At 42.1% G+C, this 25,993-nt stretch overlaps 1 protein-coding gene across 1 annotated transcript in view; it reads right to left on the reverse strand.

Moving 5' to 3' along the window:
• Positions 1-2,057: 2,057 nt before the first annotated feature.
• cep290 (centrosomal protein 290) overlaps positions 2,058-25,993 on the reverse strand; it is a 56,405-nt gene continuing 32,469 nt past the window's right edge. The window contains exons 31-52 of the mRNA XM_039016939.1: positions 24,988-25,095; positions 23,272-23,406; positions 22,781-23,050; positions 21,264-21,371; positions 20,090-20,289; positions 19,530-19,743; positions 17,824-17,961; positions 17,311-17,532; positions 16,868-17,008; positions 10,544-10,689; positions 10,105-10,260; positions 9,798-9,900; positions 7,648-7,770; positions 7,330-7,416; positions 6,346-6,510; positions 6,057-6,179; positions 5,798-5,967; positions 3,700-3,841; positions 3,284-3,357; positions 2,883-2,971; positions 2,624-2,682; positions 2,058-2,496 (exon numbers count right to left, since the gene is read on the reverse strand). Of these exons, the coding sequence (XP_038872867.1) occupies positions 2,308-2,496; positions 2,624-2,682; positions 2,883-2,971; positions 3,284-3,357; positions 3,700-3,841; positions 5,798-5,967; positions 6,057-6,179; positions 6,346-6,510; positions 7,330-7,416; positions 7,648-7,770; positions 9,798-9,900; positions 10,105-10,260; positions 10,544-10,689; positions 16,868-17,008; positions 17,311-17,532; positions 17,824-17,961; positions 19,530-19,743; positions 20,090-20,289; positions 21,264-21,371; positions 22,781-23,050; positions 23,272-23,406; positions 24,988-25,095 (3,162 nt within the window). The 3' untranslated portion in view covers positions 2,058-2,307. The remainder of the gene's footprint in view (positions 2,497-2,623; positions 2,683-2,882; positions 2,972-3,283; positions 3,358-3,699; positions 3,842-5,797; positions 5,968-6,056; positions 6,180-6,345; positions 6,511-7,329; positions 7,417-7,647; positions 7,771-9,797; positions 9,901-10,104; positions 10,261-10,543; positions 10,690-16,867; positions 17,009-17,310; positions 17,533-17,823; positions 17,962-19,529; positions 19,744-20,089; positions 20,290-21,263; positions 21,372-22,780; positions 23,051-23,271; positions 23,407-24,987; positions 25,096-25,993) is intronic.

Below are 25,993 nucleotides of genomic sequence, written 5' to 3' on the forward strand. Positions count from 1 at the left end.
TTGAATATGTGTAGCCTAAGTATCATGTACATATCTTTTTACCAAATATCTATTTCAAAAGCTATTCCAAATTGTTTTTGCCCTTAAATTAAAAGCACAATTCGGCCATTGTAGTCACTGATGTACACATATGCACATTAAATCTGGTTTATTGATAGAAGTAACGCAATAGAAAACGTATCAAACACAATCTAGCCAACATACTGTGCCTTCAGAAAGTATTCACACCCCTTTTTACACATTTTGTTATGTTGCAGCCTGAATTTAAAATTTATTAAATTGAGATTGTGTCACTGGCCTACACAACACCTCATAATGTCAAAGTGGAATTATGTTTTTAGATTTAAAAAAATTCAAATTAATTAAAAATGAAAAGCTGAAATGTCAAGTATTCAACATTTTCTTAAGTTACATAAGTTGAATAGATGTTTTTATAACATGATTTTTGATTTACTACCTCATCTCTGTACCCCAAAGGTATAATTATCTGTAATGTCCCTTAGTTGAGAAGTTCATTTAATTTGTAAATATTTTATTTGTCCCTTTTCTCTCCTTCAAAACAAAACAAACGTATACACATACAAACAGTAACCACATCTCTTCTGCCCAGACATGCATGCTCACACCCCCATTCCCAGTGCCTGCATCGTCACTTGCCACCTGGTCCTAAATTGCACCAATTTGTTCTTCTCAGTCGCCCATGCTATTTCAATAATAAATAATTAGATTTGTCCATCGTGTCAATGATGGCGGATTGATTTACTTCCAAGTTTTTAATATATAAAAAAATATCTAAATAAGTGATGAGAAAATAATTGTCCAGCACATTGGGTATCTCACTATACCCCCATATGTCATGTCTTGAAATATGCAGACAGATGTAATAAAAGCAAGTTTAAGTTGTAATACTTCTGACAGCCAACTTTCTAGCACCCCCCAGCAATGACATTGAGCAGTGAATTTCAAACACAGATTCAACCGCAAATAACGGAGGTTTTCCAATGCCTCGTAAAAAATAAAAAAAGCAGACGTTGAATATCCCTTTGAGCATGGTGAAGTTATTAATTACACTTTGGATGGTGTATCAATACACCCAGTCACTACAAAGATACAGGGACCCTTCCTAACTAAGTTGCCAGAGAGGAAGGAAACCTGCTCAGGGATTTCACCATGACTTTAAAACAGTTGTGATAGGAGAAAATTGAGGATGGATCAACAACATTGTAGTTACTCCACAATACTAACCCAAATGACAATGAAAAGACAAAAGCCTGTACAGAATAAAAATATTCCAAAACATGCATCCTGTTTGCAATAAGGCACTAAAGTAAAACTGCAAAAAAATGTGGCAAAGAAATGAACTTTATGTCCTGAATACAAAGCTTTTTATGTTTAGGGCAAATCCAACACATCACTGAGTACCGCTCTTTATATTTTCAAGCATGGTGGTGGCTGCATCATGTTATGGGTATGCTTGTCATTGGCAAGGACTAGGGAGTTTCTTAGGATAAAAATAAACAGAATAGAGCTAAGCACATGCAGAATCATAGAGGAAACCCTGGTTCAGTCTGCTTTCCAACACACTGGGAGACAAATTCACCTTTCAGCAGGACAATAATCTAAAACACAAGGCTAAATTTACATTGGAGTTGCTTACCAAGTTATTGAATGTTCCTGAGTGGCCTAGTTACATTTTTGATTTAAATCAGCTTGAAAATCTATGGCAAGACTTGAAAATGTCTGTAGCAATGATCAACAACCAACTTGACAGAGTTTGAAGAATTGTAAAAACAATAATGTGCAAATATTGTACAATCCAGGTGTGCAAAGCTCTTAGAGACGTACGCAGAAATGCTCACAGCTGTAATCACTGCCAAAGGTGATTCTAACATGTATTGATTGATTGACTCAGGGGTGTGAATACTTATGCAAATTAGATATTTATGTACTTCATTTTCAATACATTTGTAAACATTTCTAAAAACATGTTTTCACTGTGTCATTATGGTGAATTGTGTGTAGATGGATCAACATAAAAAAAATATATTTTAAATTCAGGCTGTAACACAACAAAATGTGTAATAAGGGGTATGAATATTTTCTGAAGGCACTGTATACAAATGTAAAAAACTATTTGACAAGTATGTAAAATCCCTGTTACATTGTCTGAACAAAACAAAACTGCCCCAGGAGGAGAAACACAATGACATTCAACTTCATCTTCTAGACAACATTCACATTAAAACCATATAAATACTATATATTTAAGACATTTAATGGTTTAAAAGGCACAATATCCATCCTGTGTTAGCTGATGGACACATCAGGGATATCTGCAGCTCCTATACCAAACTGTTCACACACTTTCTTCAGTTGCTCCTCCAGAACAATGTTCTTCTTCACCTCCAGATTGTAATTAAACTTCAGATCCTCAATCTCCTCAAAGAATGTCGGGTCAAAGTTCTCCAGTTCCATCTTCATCTTTTTTACTTCGGCCTGGAATCGGGAAGGTAATCAAAAATATTTTCACAGAGGAATAGATAAAAAAAAAAAAACGTTATTACTTTTCTACACTCAAAACAACCCAAATAGATGAGGTAATAGATCGGAGAAGTCACAATACCTGCAACTGTTTTTTTTCCTCGCCAGTGGCCTTCAGCAGGGCTTGTAGCTCCTCATACCCTGACGACAAAAACATGACACTTGTTGATGTGCATATTGTGCTAGTTAGTTACTGCGCCTGTTTAGGTTCTGCAGCATTCCTGAACAGTACAAGTTTTGTTTGACATCACAGAACATGCATGAACACATCAATAATGCACATCTTCCACCTCGAAGTGGAAACTTGTCAAACAGGACCACTTTGCTTTTACATGTCTCACCTGGCTCAGCAGAGGTTGTCTCATACTTCTTTGTGTAGTCACTATGCTTCTGTACCAGCTCTTCCTTCTCCAGCTGGTTATTGGTCAATCTAAAGACAAAACGGGATAGACATTCCTGTGTGACTAACGGATGGCAAATCAAATGTCTAATTTTCATGACCAAATTTGACCCGTCGGTGTAGTAATAGATATTACAAACATAAATGCTGTTTTCAATTTCCTTCACTTTGTTGTTTACATTAACGTATGGTTCACACATAGCTAACACATTTTGATAACGCATTCCCATGTTAGCTATGTGTGAACCATATGTTTGTAATGCTGTTGTATGCAAAGGCAATCAGGTTAGATGTATCACAAGTTTGTCTACATTGAAGAGCTGGCCTATGGGATATATTCACCTCGTTGACTGGAACTCCTTGGCGAGGCCTGACTCAGTGTTTGCTGCGGTGGGAAAGTTGTTTAACAGCTTCACCTTCAGAACAAACAAAAACTGTTTTCACCACCATTAAAATAATGTAGCATAGTACTAGAATGCTACTTCATTTTCTTTATATAAACAATCTGGTTTGATTAGCCCAGAACGACAATAGTACATCATATATGGCACCCTATTCTGTATGTAGTGCACTACTTTTGACCAGAGCCCTATGAGCCGTGGTTAAAAGTATTACACTATATAGGGAACAGGGTGCCATTTGAGACTCAACCAATGAGAAAAATCAAGAATCGCACAGTGATTTCACAGTCTACGCAATCAGAGCTATGGAGCCACGTCGGAGCCGTTGCGTAGACTGTGTGGAGCTCTTACGCTTACCTGCTCCTGTAGTTGGCTGGCGACTCGCTGTGCTTTCTCCTCCCTCTCACTGGCCTCTCGCAGCTGCAGCCTGAGCTCTGAGAGACTGGAGTTCTTCTGGCTGATGTCCTGCTCCAGTGCTTTCATCTTACTCTCAAACATCCTGAAGGGAGGGAAACCAACCCCTTTTTAGTCAGCCATCTAGTTTCAAGACACCCCACTGTAGTCTACGTTGGCTTGGTATTCTACCAGATCTAGATGTTTGTTCTTTAGGTCAGTGGTTCCCAAACTGGCAGTCGGGACCCACTTGTAGGTTGTGGCAGGGGTCCATGCAGGTCGCGGGATAAAAAATGTTGTGCATTGCAATTTTTTGTACAGTACCAGTCAAAAGTTTGGACACACCTACTCATTCCAGGGTTTTTCTTATTTTGACTATTTTCTACATTGTGGAATAATAGTGAAGACATCAAAACTATGAAATAACACACGGAATCATGTAGTAACCAAAAAAGTGTTAAATTCTTCAAAGTAGCCACCCTTTGCCTTGATGACAGCTTTGCACACTCTTGGCAGTCTCTCAACCAGCTTCATGAGGTAGTCACCTGGAATGCATTTCAATTAACAGGTGTGCCTTGTTTTTAATTTGTGGAATTTCTTTCCTTCTTAATGAGTTTGAGCCAATCAGTTGTGTTGTGACAAGGTAGGGGTGGTATACAGAATATAGCCCTATTTGGTAAAAGACCAAGTACATATTATGGCAAGAACAGCTCAAATAAGCAAAGAGAAACAACAGTCCATCATTACTTTAAGATACGAAGGCCAGTCCATCCGGACAATTGAAGAGGCGACTCCAGGATGCTGGCCTTCTAGGCAGAGTTGCAAAGAAAAAGCCATATCTCAGACTGGCCAATAAAAAGAAAAGATTAAGATGGGCAAAAGAACACAGACACTGGACAGAGGAACTCTGCCTAGAAGGCAAGTCGCCTCTTCACTGTTGACGTTGAGACTGGTGTTTTGTGGGTACTATTTAATGAAGCTTCCAGTTGAGGACTTGTGAGGCATCTGTTTCTCAAACTAGACACTCTAATGTACTTGTCCTCTTGCTCAGTTGTGCACCGGGGCCTCCCACTCTTTCTATTCTGGCTAGAGCCAGTTGGCGCTGTTCTGTGAAGGGAGTACTACACAGCGTTGTACGAGATCTTCAGTTTCTTGGCAATTTCTCGCATGGAATAGCCTTAATTTCTCAGAACAAGAATAGACTGACGAGTTTCAGAAGAAAGTTATTTGTTTCTGGACATTTTGAGCCTGTAATCGAACCCACAAAGGCTGATACTCAATTAGTCTAAAGAAGGTCAGTTTTATTGTTTCTTTAATCAGGACAACAGTTTTCAGCTGTGCTAACATTATTGCAAAAGGGTTTTCTAATGATCAATTAGCCTTTTAAAATGATAAACTTGGATTAGCTAACACAACGTGCCATTGGAACACAGGAGTGATGGTTGCTGATAATGGGCCTCTGTACGCCTATGTAGATATTCCATAAGAAAATCAGCCGTTTCCAGCAACAATAATCATTTACAACATTCACAATGTCTACTGTATTTCTGATCAATTTGATGTTATTGTAATGGACAAAAAATGTGATTTTCTTTCAAAAACAAGGACATTTCTAAGTGACTCCAAACTTTTGAAAGGCAGTGTAGCCTATAATCTTGGAGAATGTACAATCAACAAAAGAAACACTAGACAATCAGGCCCCCATTGATTTTGTTATAATGTTTGAGCATAAACACAGCATTATCCATGGTAAAATGTGTAGAATTGCAGGAAATTAGCTTAACTACAACATTTTCTGCTGCCAAGATTATATATTTTTTAAACTTATTCTTTGGTCTATGTATGTTTTTTCACCGCTCAACCCTTATGGTAGGTCGTCACTCAAAAGACACCTCAATTGGCGGGTCACGAAACAAAGTTTTAGAACCCCTGCTCTAGGTTATACATTAAGTAGTTACAGTCCAAGAAACAGAGTTAGTGAGTTCGCTCGTGTCTTTTAGTCAGATGAGAACAGGCGTGAGGACTGAGTGGTTAACTTCGTTCATTTCAATGGATCCCTCACCTTGTTACCACAGTGGCCTTCCAGGTCTTACTTTCGACCCCCTCAGGGATGACCCTGGACTGGGCTGCCACTAGCTGTTGTCTGGCCTCCTCCAGCTCAGCCTCCAGCTTCTCATTGGTCATCTCTAGACTGGTCTTGGCCATCCTCAGCCTCTCCGCAGCCTCAGTCTCCTGCAACACATTTTTTTAAATGAGTCCTGAGACTTGACTAAATGTTGTAACTATGCATCCCATGAAAAGGGACGGGGCGGAACACATACCCTTTTAATCTCTTTCCGTAAATGTTCGTTTTCCATCACAATTTTCTCCACTCCTTTGGTTTTGGTCTCTAGTCTGGAGCTCAGCTGTGTTTCTGTGTTTCTCTTGAGCTTCTCGTAATCATTCTAGAGAAGATGGAGAGCAAGAGGACAAAATACATTTTAAAAACATTTGAACTTGAACAGCATAACCTTCGAGCAGTTTTGAAGGGCTATAAGAGCTCCACTGGTTGTTAAACATGTAATAGGACATATCATGCCTTATTACACAAGTAGTTCAACTAGAGTTCACCTTGAGTTTTTCATGCTTGCGCTCCAGAGCTGTGAGCTGTTCCTGACTCAGTGCTGCTGGAGTTTTCTTCAGCGTCTCGTTCTCCCTCTGCACCCTATCCACCACCCTCTTCATCAGCCCGATGGTCTTCTCCAACTCTGGCACAGTTTTACCGCTGCGACCCGCCTACAGTGGACAGGAAAGAGTTTCATTCAGTCGTGTGATCCAGTTGTTGTATAATACACTTTTACTAGATGGTTAAATTGACTGTAAAGTGAGAACCTCTCTACAAGCCATGTCAGTAAAACAAGAGTGCACACAGACAGGTGGATAGAGTAGAATTACAGCCTGACCACTAGGAATACGACATCTGTATACACCGAGTGTACAAAACATTAGGAACACCTTCCTAATATTGCGTTGAAATTAATACATTAAGTAGTTACATGGTCAGTCTATTTTATGGAAAATACAATTATTGATTGTATGTTTGTTTATTCCATGTGTAACTCTGTGTTGTTGTATGTGTCGAACTGCTTTGCTTTATTCTTGGCCAGGTCGCAGTTGTAAATGAGAACTTGTTCTCAACTAGCCTACCTGGTTAAATAAAATCTTCAAAAAGAGCAGGTGTTCTAAATGTTTTGTATACTCAGTGTAGATACCTAGTCACTAGCGTACACAAGCAGGCATTAAAGCACAAAAAAAATCCCATGATTGAAACTTTTTCAGTCAAAAAATCCCATGCCAAACCTTTTGGCTCAAGAGCCACATCAGGATTTCGAAATTTAACGGACAGACTTTTTTTAATGACTGATTTGTTTGGGTTTACAGGCCAGAAAAAAGGGCAGTTATTTGAAAAAATATATTAATATTATCCCCTAAATAATAACCCCCCCCCCCAAAAAATATTATTTTAGACTCAAACCTAATGCGTCATCCATATGACTAAAATCCGTCGCAGAGACTGAGAACTTTAACCCCTGCACAAGACTAGGATAGACCTACCTCACGGACGTGACCCAGTTTTTTCTCCACCTCCGCCTTTTCCTTCTTCAGAACGTTGTACATCTCTTTGAGGTCTGCAACTTGGTCCTATCAGTAAAGTAGAGAGGGTATCATTGGATAAGCTGGAAAACAAACATCTCTGGCAGGTCTTAACAGACCAAAGGTCTTAAAATCCACCTAGCCAATGAGGTCTTAACCGGTTGCTTGAACTTAGTTCCAGGGCTTAAGTTATTGGGCTTCAAGGCCCCAGTTGAAAGGGAGCTAATGATCTGCAGCTTTGTTTTTAGTCAAATCCCCCCCAAAATGTATCTACCATACCTTTAGTCTGGGTAGGTCGTTGTTGGCCTGTTCCAGTTGAAAGCGGAGCTCCAGCTTCTCTGAGGAAAGCTTCAGGTTCTCTCTCTGAAGCTCGTACTCTTTCTGTGAGGGGTTGTCTGATGTCTGAAAGAAAGAAATAACAGCCGTCACGCTTACGCAATCAGAATGTGACAAAACACAAAAATAACAATTTATTAGGAGAGAAGAGGGAAGAGATGAAGGGAGCAAAGAAAGGAAGTGTAAGGTGGTGACCACATGGATAAACATACAAAAACGTAGCGCCTAGGACTGGAAGGAGGTACTATACACAGGGTTTGGCAGTGGTAGGCTGTCATTGTAAATAAGAATTTGTTCTTAACTGACTTGCATAGTTAAAATAAAGGTTAAATAAAAAATAAATGAAACACAGACTGGGAGCCTATCAAGCCAAACACTGCACACTTTCTGCTAGCTCACTGCACTAGCATCTTGTCAGGGTGGAAGCCAGGGGCAGCCTTTGGTACCTTATGAGTTTTGGGAGACATAGGTTTGAGCTTTTGTCTTATCTTCTCAATGTCATTGGTAATGACCTCCAGCTCGGCACCACGGGTACTCTCCGAAGCAAACTCGAGCTTGCTGTCTGTGACATCATCAATGTCGAGTTCCTTGATGACAAAACTGACAGATTCGCCGTCAATGAGGTCAGCACTGGGGTCAGCACTGACTTCCATTATGAAGTCCTCTTCTTTCCTGACGTTTCCTCCACTGTCCCACTTAATTTCTATCTCCACCTCCCTCTGTCTCCATCTCTGTCTCCCCCAGTATCCTCTGCATTATCTGTACCCATCACACTACTTGACTGCTGTCACCTCTCCTTGCTCAGATGCAGGTTTCGCTGACTCAAGCCTCTCAGAGGTTGATGGCTCACTCTGGATTTAGGGGGTTTGGATCGTAGAAATAGAATGAATAGAACAAATGTCCCCATTCAAGTAAACTATGGCATAATGGTGGACTGGTGGTCATTGCTCCTATGGGTACACTCGCAAAGCAGGAAGTAAAATAAAAAAGGAAGTGTACGGTGCACTTTTTATTTAACGTCCTACTTTGCTCCTATGTGTACTCATCAATATGTGCTGTAATATTTTGATTATACTCAACTGACATGACACAAATTCCATTCTATTGCATGAGCCACATCAGTTAACATCATTTGAAGGAACATTCTATATTACAATGGAAATTATTGCATCACAATACCAGGCAGCAATTGCGAGTGTACCAATTAGTTCACCAGTCAAATTGCCAGGTTTAGAGGTTCCAAGACCGTTCTATTCATTCTATTTCTATGGTTTGGGTACACTCAAATCCAGCACAGTGTCACTTGTGGAATCCTGTCTGACAATGAGATTCTCCTCTGTGGTTATGTCCACTAGTTCAGCAACAGCCACCTCATTGATATTCTCTGACTCTGCATCACTTTTTTCCAGGTTCTCCTGCTTGGACTCTCTGTCAGTCTCTTCTGTTTCCCCATCTCCCTCTCCTGTATCTTCCATCTGTTCTTCATGTCTTCCCTCTCCAGTCTCATCTGTTCTTTCCTGTTCTCCACGCTCTGCCCTGCTTGGTTTCTCTGTCTGCTCTGTCTCAGGTACACAGTCATTTGTTCCATCAAAGACTGTCTGGGTTTCTTTTTGTCCTTGGTTTGGGTGTAGTGCCCCCTCCTTGTGGGCTGACGTGCCATCTCTCTGACAGGCTACACTGTCATTGGCTAAGAAGGTCAGGACCCTCTTTTTCTCATGTACATCACCAACATCAAACGTCAGCGAACGAAGCTCTTTCAAGGACACGGATGGGGAGACCAAACTTCTCCCCTCCTTCACGTGCATCGAATGGGATTGAGGAGTGGGTGAAAGAGAGAAGTAGAAAAGAGAATAAAGAAAGTGTAGAAACCTAATGACTTAAATGTGAAATTAATGCAAACATACGTACATAGTGAGATGAAAGACAGTTGGCAATATTTGTAAACAGTGATTGTCTGTTGTGTCTGAGTGAGATTTCACAAACGTTCAACGTCAAGCCCTGCAGTTTAATATGTTTTCCTGTCTTGTTGTGTTTGTGTGTAAAAGGTAGTGCAGTCTCAGATCATATTTGAGTCAGTCAGTGTGTAGTCTTACAGAGGACTTCTGGCTCTCCAGGGAGTGAAGCCTGTCCTCCAGGTAGTGGTTCCTCAGGTTCATGTCCTCCATGGCAGAATCTCTGGGTAGGGCCTGCTGCTGTCTGGAATGGACAGAGAGGAAAATGTTAGTCCTACAAGGGTTGGTCTGGTTATACTGCAAACACAATAGATAATAGTGCTGACGATGTGTTCCCACCATCTTATTTGTCCACCAGAAAAAGCCCTATGATTTTGAGCTACTCAAGAAAAAGAGTTGCTATTAAACGAACCAACAGCAGCACAGTTACAATGTCTGAAACACCTACTTTATGGTGAGGATCTGTTGCTCCAGTTCACCGTTCCTCCTCTTCAGCTCAACCAGTTCTTTCTCAGACTCCTGTGTCCTCACCCCCACCACCTGATCTGCCGTCACACCACGACCCTTCAGTTTCCTCTGCAGACCTGCCTTCTCCTGCTCCAGTCTGAACACAGAGGGACAACCAGGGACATGGCACAACGTAAGACCATATGGCTAAGGAGTATTGGAGTGAAGGAGTGTTCGATATCTATTGTGTATGAGTAAGCAGGGTCATGTGCTTCTGTGAACTTTTTGTTGGTCTTGTCCGTGTGCATGTGCGTCCGTGTGTGTCAGTCAAAATGTCTGTACTTTGTATGTCTTCATGGAGTGAGTGGGATGTGTATGTTTCTTATGGTGTGTGCATGGTGTGGCTAAACCCCTTGCACCATGAGTGTCTTGGTTCTAACCTGGAGTAGAGCTCCTTGAGAGTACTCAGCTGCTTAGAGACAGACTCGGTTTCCCTCTCCTTCTCCTTCAGAATGTTCCTCACTTTCTCCATCCTGGCCTGCCACTTCTTGCCCTCCTCCCACCGCACTATTTCTTCTTTATTTGTCTGCAGGATAGATAGTGTGATGATGAGGCATGTCACATATAGGTTCCTTTCAATCCTCAAATACCTTGTATTTGTGAATGTCCATGAAATACAGGAATGTAATTATAGTATCTCTATGGAGCCAACATGCAGTGGGACAGGGAGGCAGGGATCAAATCAAATCTGATTTGACACATGCGCTGAATACAGGTGTAAACCTTACCGTGAAATTCTTACTTACAAGTCCTTAACCAACAATGCAGTTCAAGAAATAGAGTTAATGAAATATTTACTAAATCAACTAAAGTAAAACAAATCTAATCAATCAAAAAGTTACACAATAAATGTACATAACAATGTGGAGGCTATATACAGGGGGTACCAGTACAGAGTCAATGTGGAGGCTATATACAGGGGGTACCAGTACAGAGTCAATGTGGAGGCTATATACAGGGGGTACCAGTACAGAGTCAATGTGGAGGCTATATACAGGGGGTACCGGTACAGAGTCAATGTGGAGGCTATATACAGGGGGTACCAGTACAGAGTCAATGTGGAGGCTATATACAGGGGGTACCAGTACAGAGTCAATGTGGAGGCTATATACAGGGGGTACCAGTACAGAGTCAATGTGGAGGCTATATACAGGGGTACCAGTACAGAGTCAATGTGGAGGCTCTATACAGTTTACATACACTTAGGTTGGAGTCATTAAAACTCATTTTTCAACCACTCCACAAATTTCTTGTTAACAAACTATAGTTTTCTCAAGTCGGTCAGGACATCTACTTTGTGCATGACACAAGTAATTTTTCCAACAATTGTTTACAGACAGATTATTTCACTGTATCACAATTCCAGTGGGTCAGAAGTTTACATACACAAAGTTGACTGTGCCTATAAACAGCTTGGAAAATTACAGAAAACGATGTCATGGCTTTAGAAGCTTCTGATAGGCTAATCGGCATAATTTGAGTCAATTGGAGGTGTACCTGTGGATGTATTTCAAGACCTACCTTCAAACTCAGTGCCTCTTTGCTTGACATCATGGGAAAATCTAAAGAAATCAGCCAAAACCACAGAAAACAAATTGTACACCTTCACAAGTCTGGTTCATCCTTGGGAGCAATTTCCAAACGCCTGAAGGTACCATGTTCATCTGCACAAACAATAGTACACAAGTATAAATACCATGGGGCCACGCAGCCGTCATACTGCTCAGGAAGGAGACGCGTTCTGTCTCCTAGAGATGAACGTACTTTGGTGCGAAAAGTGCAAATCAATCCCAGAACAACTGCAAAGGACCTTGTGAAGATGCGGAGGAAACAGGTACAAAAGTATCTATATCTACAGTAAAACGAGTCCGATATCGACATAACCTGAAAGGCCGCTCAGCAAGGAAAAAGCCACTGCTCCAAAACCGCCCTAAAAAAGCCAGACTACGGTTTGCAACTGCACATGGGGACAAAGATCGTACTTTTTGGAGAAATGTCCTCTGGTCTGATGAAACAAAAATAGAACTGTTTGGCCATAATGACCATTGTTATGTTTGGAAGAAAAAGGGGGACGCTTGCAAGCCGAAGAACACCATCCCAACCGTGAAGCACGGGGGTGGCAGCATCATGTTGTTGGGGTGCTTTGCTGCAGGAGGGACTTGTTAAGTTCATGTTTTAAGTATCCCTATATTTCTGTTATTACGGGGCTATCACTCAGTCAAGAGTGCGCATGCGGAGGAAGTCTTGTGGTTGTTGGACCTGGCCTTGAGGGTAATGGCTACCTTGTAGTGTGTTCATATAGTAGAGTAAACTTTGTTAAACTGGAACCTTGTCGTTGTGTCATTTCGAGTTAACATTGGTAGCAGAGGATGGTTTCTAACTACAACGTGCCACCTCGCTTCGACGAGAAGAGGTCGTACGAAAGTTGGAAAAATGAACTGGGAATCTGGACACGCGTTACTAATCTGGACGCGAAAAAGCAAGCACTTGCGGTGGTATTATCGCTCGAGGGAAGAGCGAGAGATACAGCACTGGAAATATCCGTTGAGGATTTGAACAAGGATGACGGTATGGGAACTTTGATCACAGCACTGGATTCTGTATTTCTCAAAGAAGAGAAAGACCGTGCCTACGAGGCATATTCAAACTTTGACAGTGTTACGAGAGATATTTCGGTTGCAATGGCAGACTACATCATTGATTTCGAACAGAGGTACAATAGAATGCGCAAGTACGACATGGTTCTCCCAGATGCAGTGTTAGGGTTCAAGTTGCTAGACACTGCTTGTCTAGATGGTAGGGAGAAACAGTTGGCTTTGACTGCTTGTACTGTGCTGACTTTTGCATCTATGAAGTCGGCACTAAAAAGAATATTTGGTGAGAAGACGTCTGTCGCGCCAATAACAGATGGAATGCAAGTGAGTGACGCAGCATATTACACCGAGCAGCACAGAAAAGGCGCCAACAAGTCACATTCTCAAGACAACCAGAAGAGGGCGCCATTTCCCGGCACAAATCCACTGGACAAATATGGAAGGAGATCGAAATGTGCAATTTGTCAAAGCACTTACCATTGGGTTAAAGACTGTCCTCATAAAAATGAACAAGTTAAACTAACAGAGGAAAATGTAAACACAGAGATAGAGCAGTGTAACATTACACTGTTTTCAAATGAATCTGCTTCTGATACTGAGATTTTTATAGTTGAATCCTTAGGATCTGCTGTGATTGATACTGCATGTACACGGACAGTGTGTGGTGCAAAATGGCTTGATAGCTATGTCAGTGAACTAAATATGAAAGAAGTACAAAATATGATTGACACACCAAGCAACAGAGCTTTCAAATTTGGAGACGGGAGAATTGTCCATTCTACCAAGAGAGTTAAGATACCAGCAAAAATTGGTCAGACTAAGTGTCACATTGAAACAGAGGTGGTCCCTACAGATATCCCCTTACTATTAAGCAAAGCTTCCCTCAAGAAGGCAGAGGCTGTACTAGACATAAAAAATGACAAGGCAGTGATGTTTAAACAACCAGTGACTCTTGAACTTACTACCTCAGGCCACTATTGTGTAAACATTTTAGACAAAGACATCACACAGAGTCCATGCAAAAATGAGATTCTGACTGACACAGAGCACATGAAGATTCTGACAGTCACAGAGAACATGAGCACTAAAGAAAAACACAAAGTATTGTTAAAGCTTTACAAACAGTTTGGACATGATACAGTTAACAGACTTCAGAAGTTACTCAGCAGTTCAGGGAATAATGATGATGAGAAGTACGAAACTGGAAACAAAGTGTACTACAAACGAGTTGACTGTCAAGAGTGGAAAGGACCGGGAGTAGTCATTGGTCAAGATGGTGTGGTGATATTTGTGAGGCACGGAGGCATGATTGTCAGGGTGCATCACTCAAGATTGCGGAAAGTAAATGATCAACAAGATAGAGGGGCTGTTGCTGAGAATCAGTCTCCTAATGAAAATGACAAAAAGGACACAGTAACAGACACAAACCTACCAGATGTCGCATCCGATGATATGGACACCGAAACTAACACAGGAAATGGAGCAGAGACCTTCAACCATGCCACAGGTAATACTGTTGAGCGTTCAAATGAGGAAAACATTCAACAGCCACATGTGTTAAGAGAACATGGTTGTTCCAATCTGAAAACTGGACAAACTGTTAAATACACGGACAGAGAAAGTGGTATTCCACATACAGCAACCGTCATTGGACGAGCAGGAAAAGCAAAACACAAGAACTGGTACAACTTGCAGTACTCTGAACCAGCTACACTTTCTGGTACAACAGGGTCAGCTGACCTGCCACTTGTAGATAATATCACAATTGAACCAATGGAAAATCGAGAAAAACAGAATGACATTCAAAATGATGATGTACTTGAAACAAAGGACGTGTCATTTGACTCAGCTAAGCTAGATGAGCTCAGTAATTGGAGGAAAAATGGAGTGTTTGAGGAAGTCAAAGACATTGGCCAAAAGTGCGTCTCAACAAGGTGGGTGTGTACCCTTAAAGAATCCTTAACTGGAATAGTGCCCAAAGCACTTCTAGTGGCTAGAGGTTTTGAGGAGCTGGCTGCTAAAGAACTCCCAAAAGACTCACCGACATGCGCCTCAGAGTCACTCAGATTGCTGATGTCAGTGATCTGCCAGAAAAAATGGAAACTTAATTCCATAGACATCAAATCTGGATTTTTGCAGGGAACAGAGCTGTCAAGGGACATTCACATCCGACCTCCGCCCGAAGCTAAAAGTGAAGGAACACTGTGGAAAATAAAAAAGTGTGTGTATGGACTGGCAGATGGATCACTCTACTGGTACAACAAAGTCAAGGCAACAATGCTGAATACAGGTGGAAAAATGTCACAAGTGGATCCTGCAGTCTTCTATTGGCTTGATCAAGACTGCAATGTGACTGGAGTACTTGCCTGTCATGTTGATGACTTTATCTGGGGTGGCTCACAGACCTTTGCTTCAACTGTGATTCCACACCTCAAAGCTGTTTTCTAGGTTGGCCGTGAGGAGCATGATCATTTTTGTTATGTTGGCATAGAGTTTATTACAGTTGATGGAAAAATACTGATGCAACAGGAGAGCTATATCAAGAATCTTCAACCTATCCACATGGATTCTTCAAGAGCCGTACAAAGGAATTCCCCTCTGTGGAATTGAAGCTGGTCAATTGAGGTCAAAGATGGGACAAATTTTATGGGCTGCGAGACAGAGTAGACCTGGTTTGATGGTTGCAACTTGGCATCTAACACAAAACACGCCACTGTACAAACCATTCATGAGGCAAACAAAGTTGTTCGTAAACTGAAATCACAACAAGTGACTTTAAAGTTTCAGCATGTTGGAAAAGATGACTCTTTGAAACTAGTTGTCTTCCGTGATGCTTCGCTAGGTTATCACTGGTGGGACAAAATGGCACTTCCTACCTGTAGTTTGTGTCACTGACAACTACTCATTAGTTGATGCTGTGAAGTCAACCAAGTCTGTCACAGAGAAAAGACTTTGAGATTAGCAGCATCAAGGAACTTATTCAAGCACAGAGAATCCAGCGGATTCTGTGGTAGACCACAAAGGAACAGCTTGCTGACTGTCTGACTAAAAAAGGAGCATCCGGTCTTGTGCTCCTACAGGCTCTCGCTCCTACAGGCTCTCAGTAATGGAAAGTGGCAGCTTGAGTAATACAAATAAGAACTGTCACACAACCCATTTGTAATGGGGATCTTGAATAATACTTGGACATTTAATTATGTTGTTGATGTTTTATTTGTCTTTAAAGAAAAGGGGGAGATTGTTAAGTTCATGTTTTAAGTATCCCTATATTTCTGTTATTACGGGGCTATCACTCAGTCAAGAGTGCGCATGCGGAGGAAGTCTTGTGGTTGTTGGACCTGGCCTTGAGGGTAATGGCTACCTTGTAGTGTGTTCATATAGTAGAGTAAACTTTGTTAAACTGGAACCTTGTCGTTGTGTCATTTCGAGTTAACAGGACTGGTGCACTTCACAAAATAGATGGCATCATGAGGCAGGAAAATTATGTGGATATATTGAAGCAACATCTCAAGACATCAGCCAGGAAGTTAAAGCTTGGTCGCAAATGGGTCTTCCAAATGGACAATCACCCCAAGCATACTTCCAAAGTTGTGACAAAATGGCTTAAAAACAACAAAGTCAAGGTATTGGAGTGGCCATCACAAAGCCCTGACCTCAATCATATAGAACATTTGTGGGCAGAACTGAAAAAGTGTGTGCAAGCAAGGAGGCCTACAAACCTGACTCAGTTACACCAGCTCTGTCAGGAGGAATGGGCCAAAATTCACCCAACTTATTGTGGGAAGCTTGTGGAAGGCTACCCGAAACCTTTAACCCAAGTTAAACAATTTAAAGGCTATGCTACCAAATACTAATTGAGTGTGTAAACTTCTGACCCACTGGGAATGTGATGAAAGAAATTCAAGCTGAAATAAATCATTCTCTCTACTATTATTGACATTTCACATTCTTAAAATAAAGTGGTGATCCTAACTGACCTAAGACAGGGAAGGTTTACTAGGATTAAATGTCAGGAATTGTGAAAAACTGAGTTTAAATGTATTTGGCTAAGGTGTATGTAAACTTCCGACTTCAACTGTACCTGAAGTGGGTAAAACAGTATGTATTCACCTTGTCATCCTTTAGGCCAAGGCCTTTCCTTTCTGTTGTTGACTCTGGTACACCTCTCCTTTCCAGCTCCGACTCCAACTTACGGATCTTCTTCTGCAGTGCCTCTACTGTGGGCCCCTTCCCCTCAGGGTCAGATTGACCCTGCACACACACACACAGTCATAATTATTTACAGTTAAAAAACACATTTTTGACACGCAGACGTGTGCGCACATGCAGACACGCTCCCACATACACAATTTAAACAATTACATAGATTGATAACACAAATAGATGATCAATCAAACATACTAACAGAGTCACCCTCCAATCAATTGATAAACTACACAACTATTGTCCATCCAATTGGATTACATAATAATAATAATAATAATGAAATAAGCATATTCCTACTCCCCAGTTTGCCGATTGGACACAGAAACGAGTCGGACTGTGTCACTGACCTGCAGTCCGCTGTTGAGCCTCTTGATTCGCTGTTTGAGTTCGTGGATCTCCTCGTCTCTCTCTTCCTTCTCCCCCTGCAACTTGCTCTGGGTCTTCAGGCTCTTCTGGAGGTCCTTGTTCAGGCCCTCCACCTCCTCCTTCAGGGTGTTCTCCCTCCCCCTCCCTGCCTTCACAGCCTCCTTCGCCCCCTGGAGCTCTTCGTTTAGCTCCTGCACACGAGCCTGATGGAAATAACCAGAATAACATCTCTTGGTATGCATTCAAGGGATATACTGTGCCACTTGACAAAAGTTATTCTGTATTGATAATTGGTATATTAAAACATGTGCAGCATAACATGCTGATTATGTGTCATGACTGGGAATCTTAACACTTATCAGGAAAGATAAACCCTCTATCACTTACGAGTGTTAGCAGATTGTGTTTTAAGGGTTTGAAATTATGTAAGCGCTAGTTCATTAATAGCACGGTACCTAATATGCTATGAGACTGGGAGAGTGATGGGGACCAACCTTGAGGTCCTTGGTATGCTTGTCTACCAGCAGCTGGACATTGAGGCTATCCTCTCTGTGAGATGCATTGGCTATGATCTGCTGCTCCGCATGGGACGTCATCTCTGCCCTCAGCGCCAACAGGGCCTTACTCAGAGCCTGAGAGAAAGAGAGAGAAAGGGGGAAAATGGGAAAGTGAGATGGAGAGGATGACGTGGAGAGGCATAATATAGTTCCGGTCTGTTTAGTCAGTCTATTGTGACGTTTGGCAGTCATGTTCATGCTACCAAGATGCTATAATTACACTGACACAGTTCTATAGAGAGCAGACCATAAGACCAACAAACACAGTTGTGGCCAAATATATTGGCACCCTTGCACTTTTCTCAAATAATTCCCTATTTCTCCTAAAATGAGCTGGCATTTTTTTTTTTTTTTTTTTAAATACACTTTTGGTCTCCACACCTTGTTATTGGAATTTCAACATTTCAGAACCAATTTTATTTTTGTAAACTTATGTTGACAATTTTAATTTAACAAATGGCATGGACAAAATTATTGGCACCCCAGAGCCTTTACTTGGTTGCACAGTCTTTGGCCAAGATAACTTCCAACAAATGCTTCTTGTAGTCATCAATGAGCTTGCTGCACCATTCTACAGGCAATTTGGCCAACTCTAAAGCAGCAAACTGCTCTAATTCTTTAATGTTTGAGGGGTGCCCTCCACCAACTGTTTCCAGCTCTCGCCATAGGTTATGGATGTGATTCAGGTCTGGACTCTGCGCTGGCCACTCCAGAACAGTCCAATGTTTCTTTTTGAACCATTCCAGAGTGCTTTTGATGTGTGTTTGGGGTTGTTGTCCTGCTGGAAGACCCATAACCTTCAAAGGAGACAGTTTTTGGACACTGGGTTGAACATTGAAACCGGGTCTCCATTGAAGGTTTCGGGTCTTAGAGCAGGACAACGACCCCAAACACACATTAAAAACCACCTAGGAATGGTTAAGAGATGCGGTACTGTTCTGGAGCGGCTAGCGAAGAGTCCAGATCTGAATCACATCCATAACCTATGGTGAGATCTGAAAACAGTAGTTGGTGGAAGGAACCCGATAAACATTGAAGAATTTTAGCAGTTTGCTGCTGAAAAGTGGACAACATTGTCAGTAGACAAGCTCATTGATGGTTAGTGTTTGTCTGCAGTTATCTTGGCCAAAGGCTGTGCAACCAAGTACTGGCTCTGGGATGCCAATAATTTTGTCCATGCCATTAGTCTTTATTTTCTCAATTAAAATTGTAAACTTAAGTTTACAAAAATAAAATTGGTTCTGCAATGTTGAAATTCCAATAACAAGGTGTGGTGGCCAAAAGTTTTCAATCAATCAAATTCAATCACATTTATTTTTAAAGCCCTTTTTACATCAGCAGTTTTTACAAAGTGCTTACACAGAAAACCAGCTTAAAACCCCAAACAGCAAGCAATGCAGATGTAGAAGCACAGTGGCTAGGAAAAACTCCCTAGAAAGTCCAGCATAGAAAGACAGGAATGTAGGAAGAAACCTAGAGAGGCACCAGGCTCTGAGGGGTGGTCAGTCCTCTTCTGGCTGTGCCGGGTAGAGATTATAAGAGTACATGACCATCAACTTATTTGAGAAGAAATAGAGAATTATTTAAGAAAAGTGCAAGGGTGCCAATATATCTGGCCACAACTGTATCGTCCTAGTCTTCACCTTCAGTTGTTTCTCTTTCTGGTTGAGCTGTGCTTTGAGTCTCTCCACCAGGTTCTTCATGGTGTTGCTGGGCGAGCGGACGTTGGCCTGTTTCTGGGCCTCCAGCTCTGTGCGGAGGTAGTGCAGCTCCTTCTCCATCTGACCCAGCTGAGCATGCTGCTCCTCAGCCTCCCCTGACAGGGCTTTGGCCTGGGCTGCATGACGCTCTGCCAGCCTGGAACACACACAGTTGGGTTAAGCTAAACACAGGGCACAGGTCAAATTGGTTAAACACAGTTTGTATAGATAGGATGAAATTATCGACAAAGACAACTAAAGAATCAATATTTTCTGAGTTAAACAAGCCTAATCCTAGTTTACATATAGCTTTATCATTTACTGTTTCTTTCTACCTTTTCCTAGGCCTGGGATGCCATCAAATTCACTATTCCTGATCACGTACAGTAGGCCAATGTAAATGCAGATCTCAATTCTCAATTACATGACAGATCAGGTAAACAATGTATGTAGCTTAGCACTGAGTATCTTTGGTGTGCATCTTAAGCCGGCCAGTGACTTACTTAGCCCTCTCTGAGGCGTGCTCTTTGGCCTGCATGGCTGTGAGGTTCCTCTGCCTATCCAGCTCTGCAATGAGGCCCTTCAGCCGGTCGGTCATGGAGGACAGAGAGCGGTCTTGTTCCACCACCGTCTGTTCCATCTCAGCTAGGCGAACCAGGTGCTTGGTGGTCGGCACCGTTATGGTGGGCTTCTTCATTAACTCCTGGGGACAACAAGGAGAATAACAGAAGAGATTTTTGGGTCGTTCCAGGAAAAGAGTGCCTTTTGCATCTCTTTGATATTTAAGTAGAAATTGTGCACCAATATTTAATTTTAAAAGCCTGTTATATTAAATGAAGTGTCCTTTAATATAGACCACATGGAAAATTCAATACAACCGATTTTTATATGATTAACTGCTTGCTAAAGTGCCAAAATTCAGCATTTTGACCTGTCCATCCAACACTGTGTCACTTCTAGGAAGATTTCAACCCACTTAATCCAAAATGTCTCCAACTTTCACTATCATTATAAAGCCCTAGCAGGTATTTTTGTTGCTTTGACAAAGTCATTTCTGAAAATGATTATTTAATGTGATTAGTGATTCATTTACGTCTGTCCCTCATTTTAAGGTCAACCCTGTTACATGAACTAAACTCTTGTTTTAATATTCCTTAAAAAAAATGTTTTTTCAAAAGAAACATTGAACATCTAATAGTCAAATCATAGTGTAAAAGCAGGTGGGCTTGTTAAACTCTTTTTGGACATTTTCTGGTGTTTTGTGATGAAAAACTGAGTGGTCAACCCTGTTACTTTATTTGGCACTTAGTAAACACTTACTATAGTCTTTTTATTTAACCTCTTGAGATGGGAAAACATGTTCTTTATGAAGCTGAACATGTGATTTTTATGACAGAGTGTTAAAATAAGGTGAAATCAAAAGTTTATTTTGATCAAGTTACACTTTTCAAAAGGTACAGAATTGTTGGAATGATCTTTTTACCGGGACAAAGAAAGAATAGTGAGTAACATGGTAAAAGTCCATAGCAATTTTGTATTGGTGGTAGACATCAATGATCCTTCCAAATGGGAATCCTAAAACCAGAATTTCTGAAAAGCCAGAGAAAATTTCTGAAACGTTGTAACCCTAACACAGCCCAAGAGAGAGACATGGTAGAGCTAGGCTGGGCTACATACCAGTGCGGTCTGTTTGAAGCGGTCAAGGGAGGTGTCAGTGTGCAGGTCCAGTTTCTGGTGCAGCGTCCTCATCTCCTCTTCATGTCTCCTGGTGATATCCTCCTGCTCCTGGGGTTAATACAGGAGGCCACAGCAGTCAGAACCAATAGAACCAACAGTACACACCACAGCCATATACGGATACACTATATATACAAAAGTATGTGGACACCCTTTCAAATTTGTGGATTCAGCCATTTCAGTCACACCCATTGCTGACAGGTGTATAAAATCGAGCACACAGGCATGTATCTCTGTAGACAAACACTGGCAGTAGAATGGCCTTACTGAAGAGCTCAGAGACTTTCAACGTGGCACTGTCATAGGATGCTACCTTTTCAACAAGTCAGTTCATCAGAGCTGCCCCGGTCAACTGTAAGTGCTGTTATTGTGAAGTGGAAATGTCTAAGAGCAACAACGGCTCAGCCGTTGGTAGGCCACACAAGCTCACAGAACGGGACCGCTGAGTGATGAAGAGCGTAAAAATCGTCTGTCCTCGGTTACAACACTCACTACCGAGTTCCAAAGTGGCTTTGGAAGCAACGTCAGCAAAATAACTCTTCGTCGGGAGCTTCATGAAATGGGGTTCCATGGCCGAGCAAACGCACACAAGCCTAAGATCACCATGCACAATGCCAAGCGTCGGGTTGGAGTGCTGTAAAGTCGCCGCCATTGGACTCTGGAGCAGTAGAAACGCGTTCTCTGGAGTGATGAATCATGCTTCACCATCTGGCAGTCAGACGGACTTATCTAGGTTTGGTGGATGCCAGGAGAACACTACCTGCCCCAATGCATAGTGCCAACTGTAAAGTTTTGGGGAGGAGGAATAATGGTTCGGGCTAGGCACCTTACTTCCAGTGAAGGGAAATCTTAACACTACAGCATACAATGACAATCTAGACTGTTCTGTGCTTCCAACTTTGTGGCAACAGTTTGGGTAAGGCCCTTTCCTGTTGAGCATGACAATGCCCCAGTGCACAAAGCGAGGTCCATACAGAAATGTTTTGTCGAGATCGGTGTGGAAGAACTTGACTGGCCTGCACAGAGCACTGACCTAAACTCCATCGAACACCTTTGGGATGAATTGGAACGCCGACTGCGAGCCAGGCCTAATCGCCCAACATCAGTGCCGACCTCACTAATGCTCTTGTGGCTGAATGGAAACAAGTCCTCTGCAGCAATGTTCCAACATCTAGTGGAATGCCTTCCCAAAAGAGTGGAGGCTGTTATGGCAGCAATGGGGGGCCAACTCCATACTAATGCCCATGATTTTGGAATGAGATGTTTGACAAGCAGGTGTCCACACGGAGAGACAGTTAAAACAACTTCTCGCACCCTCTTTTTCTCTAACACTTTCTAATATGTCTAAACGGCCATTTGATGTTTAAGTCGAACATCAACATCAAATTGTGCATCAGATACACTTAGCAGGCTTGTTGCTTCCTAGCAATCCTATAGTTCTCTATCCCCTGCTGTACCTGTCTAGCCCGGGCCAGTAGGTTCTGGTACTTCTTAAGGACCTCCTCCTTCTGGTCCAGGCGTCCCTGCAGGTTGTTGATGGTCTGGTGGGCCACCTTGAGGGCCGGCTGGCTCTCCCTCTGGTCCTCTTGGTGCTTGGCCAGGTCTGCCAAGAGCCTCTCCCTGTCTGCAGCCGCAGGGAGACGCAGACGCAGCTCATTGATTACCCGGTCCCTGGAGAGGATGTTCTGCTCTGCCTTCCACAGGGCAGATTCCTTCTCCTTCAGCTTCTGCTCAGGGAGAGTGGAGCAGAAGAGAGACAGCCTCATAGATGAACCACGTTTAGACTTACTTTTATACTTGCCTTTTACAATCTTTTACAAGGGATGGTGCTCTAAGGCATGTGGTGTGATCGTCCACCATAATGTGTGTACTTTTAAGGCATTTCCTGTGTGTCAACTGTGGGGTAAGTAATAATATAGCAAACAAATACATGCTACAGTATATTCACCTCATCTAGAGTTTTGCAGGTGGCCTGGGTCTCCAGGATGGTGCGGACGTGCTCTTTGATTTTCCTCAGGGCAAAGTCCAGCTGGTGGGCCAGGGGAAGGCTTGCGTCTGGCAAGGCTCCGGTAGCCTCCTCAAACTACATACAATACACACTAGGATTAACTGAGAGGAGGAGTCCCAGTAAAGTACCAGAATCTTGGTATCTTTCAACAATGTTATTACAGGTGTCTAATTATCTCGGGCCCTCTGTGTGGCCTTATCACATGTAAAATATATGAAATAATTTATTATTTATAAAATAAAATGACAAATCTGTTAAACATATCCTAAATATAAACCATCAAATTAGTGAATACAATTGATATTTAATTAGTTAAAAAAAAAAAAAACGAAAAAAAAAAAACTATGTCAATATGTATTTGCTGTCAATGTTTTGGCATCAAACTGGTGGCAGTCGTGAAAAAAGTCAATAGTTGGAAGAGTTGCAAAGTTAATTGAAAATAATGCCATTGTTGATTAGATACTTTTTTCATTAATTAGGCTATTTTCTCTTGAACCATTTGGTCTATCTACTAGAAACTCATGGATAACATGGACACAGATATAAAAAATTTATACTATAAAATAAAATAAAAATGTATTGTGTAACTTACCAAAGTTACGATAGATTGCCATATATTTTCTGTTAATTACCAAAATTACTGAAGATTTCAGTAACTTTGGTGAATTACTGGTAGCTTTGCAACCCTAATCTTGTGTGACTAGATATTGAGCATTCAAGTACATACACTGAGTATACCAAACATTAGGAACACCTTCCTAATATTGAGTTAGACCCCCCCCCCCCCCCCAGAACAGCCTCAATTCGTAGGAGCATGGACTCTACAAGGTGTCGAAAGCGTTCCACAGGGATGCTGGCCCATGTTGACGCCAATGCTTCCCACAACTGTGTCAAGTCGGCAGAATGTCCTTTGGGTGGTGGAACATTCTTGATACACATGGGAAACTGTTCAATGTGAAATACTCAGCAGCGCTGCAGTTCTTGACACAAACCGGTGCGCTTTTGTCTTGCCTATTCACCTTCTGAATGGCACACATACACAATCCATGTCTCAATTGTATCAAGGCTTAAATATCCTTCTTTAACCTGGGCTCCTGAGTGGCGCAGCGGTCTGAGACACTCCATCTCAGTGCTAGAGATCACTATAGACCCTGGTTTGATTCCAGACTGTATCACAACCGGCCGTGATTGGGAGATACATAGGGCGGCGCACAATTGGCCCAGCGCTGTCCGGGTTAGGGTTTGGCTGGGGTAGGCCGTCATTGTAAATAAGAATTTGTTATTAACCGACTTGCCATTCTTAAATAAAGGTTAAATAAAACATATAAATAAATTCATCTTCACTGCCTGAAGTGGATTTAACAGGTGACATCAATAAGGGATCATAGCTTTCACCTGGTCAGTCTATGTCATGGAAAGAGCAGGTGTTCCTAATGCTTTGTATATTCAGTGTATATCCACGGCTTGCAAAATTATAATTAATGGCAACCAGAAACAAAACGTTAACTTCATTCCTATTGGCAGACAATGGGGAGGCTAATGTACAGTAAATTAATGTCAGTGTGTCTGTGTCCCAAAGGGCACCCTATTCTCTACAGCATATAGAATGCCATTTGGGGCACAACCAGTGTGTGTCTGTTTGGTGTTAGACAGTACCTTCTGGGCAGAGCCTATTATTAGGTTCTGCTGTTTCTCATAAAGATCCAGCTGGCGCTCCAACTCCACCTCTCTCTGATCCCACGACATCTGACGCTCCTCCTGAACCTGGGGGGGGGGGGGGGGGGGGACGACGACGACGACGACAGACTGTGTGAATGTCTGTCTTTGTGAGTGTCTGTTAAACAGATCTCTGTCATCATGCCATTGTGACTTTGTCTGTGTCCCAAATGGCATCCTATTTCCTCTATACATTACTTTGACCAGGGCCCACGTAGGGCTCTGGTCAAAAGCAGTGCACTTGATAGAGAATAGGGTGCCCTTTTGGACACAACCATTGTCCTAGCATAGCAAGATCTGGAGAACATGCATGGTCTGAAGCCACCAGTACTAGTATTTAGGGAGTCCATCTGGAGCACTGTATTTTTAGGGGTATAAAACTAAACCATCTGAGCATCAAACACATAGAGACAACAAGTCCTCTATGTTCTCCTCTTGTTCCAATTATGACTGACTCTCATGGGGAGATACATTACACTATAAAGCCCAATGTCATGGGGCGATGACGTTACACTATAAAGCCCAATGTCATGGGGCGATGACGTTACACTATAAAGCCCAATGTCACGGGGCGATGACGTTACACTATAAAGCCCAATGTCACGGGGCGATGACGTTACACTATAAAGCCCAATGTCACGGGACGATGACGTTACACTATAAAGCCCATGTCATGGGGCGATGACGTTACACTATAAAGCCCAATGTCACGGGGCGATGACGTTACACTATAAAGCCCAATGTCACGGGGCGATGACGTTACACTATAAAGCCCAATGTCACGGGACGATGACGTTACACTATAAAGCCCAATGTCACGGGACGATGGCGTTACACTATAAAGCCCAATGTCATGGGGCGATGACGTTACACTATAAAGCCCAATGTCACGGGACGATGACGTTACACTATAAAGCCCAATGTCACGGGACGATGACGTTACACT

The sequence above is a fragment of the Salvelinus namaycush genome, chromosome 21, assembly GCF_016432855.1.
Source record: "Salvelinus namaycush isolate Seneca chromosome 21, SaNama_1.0, whole genome shotgun sequence".
In the NCBI taxonomy this organism is placed as follows: Eukaryota; Metazoa; Chordata; class Actinopteri; order Salmoniformes; family Salmonidae; genus Salvelinus; species Salvelinus namaycush.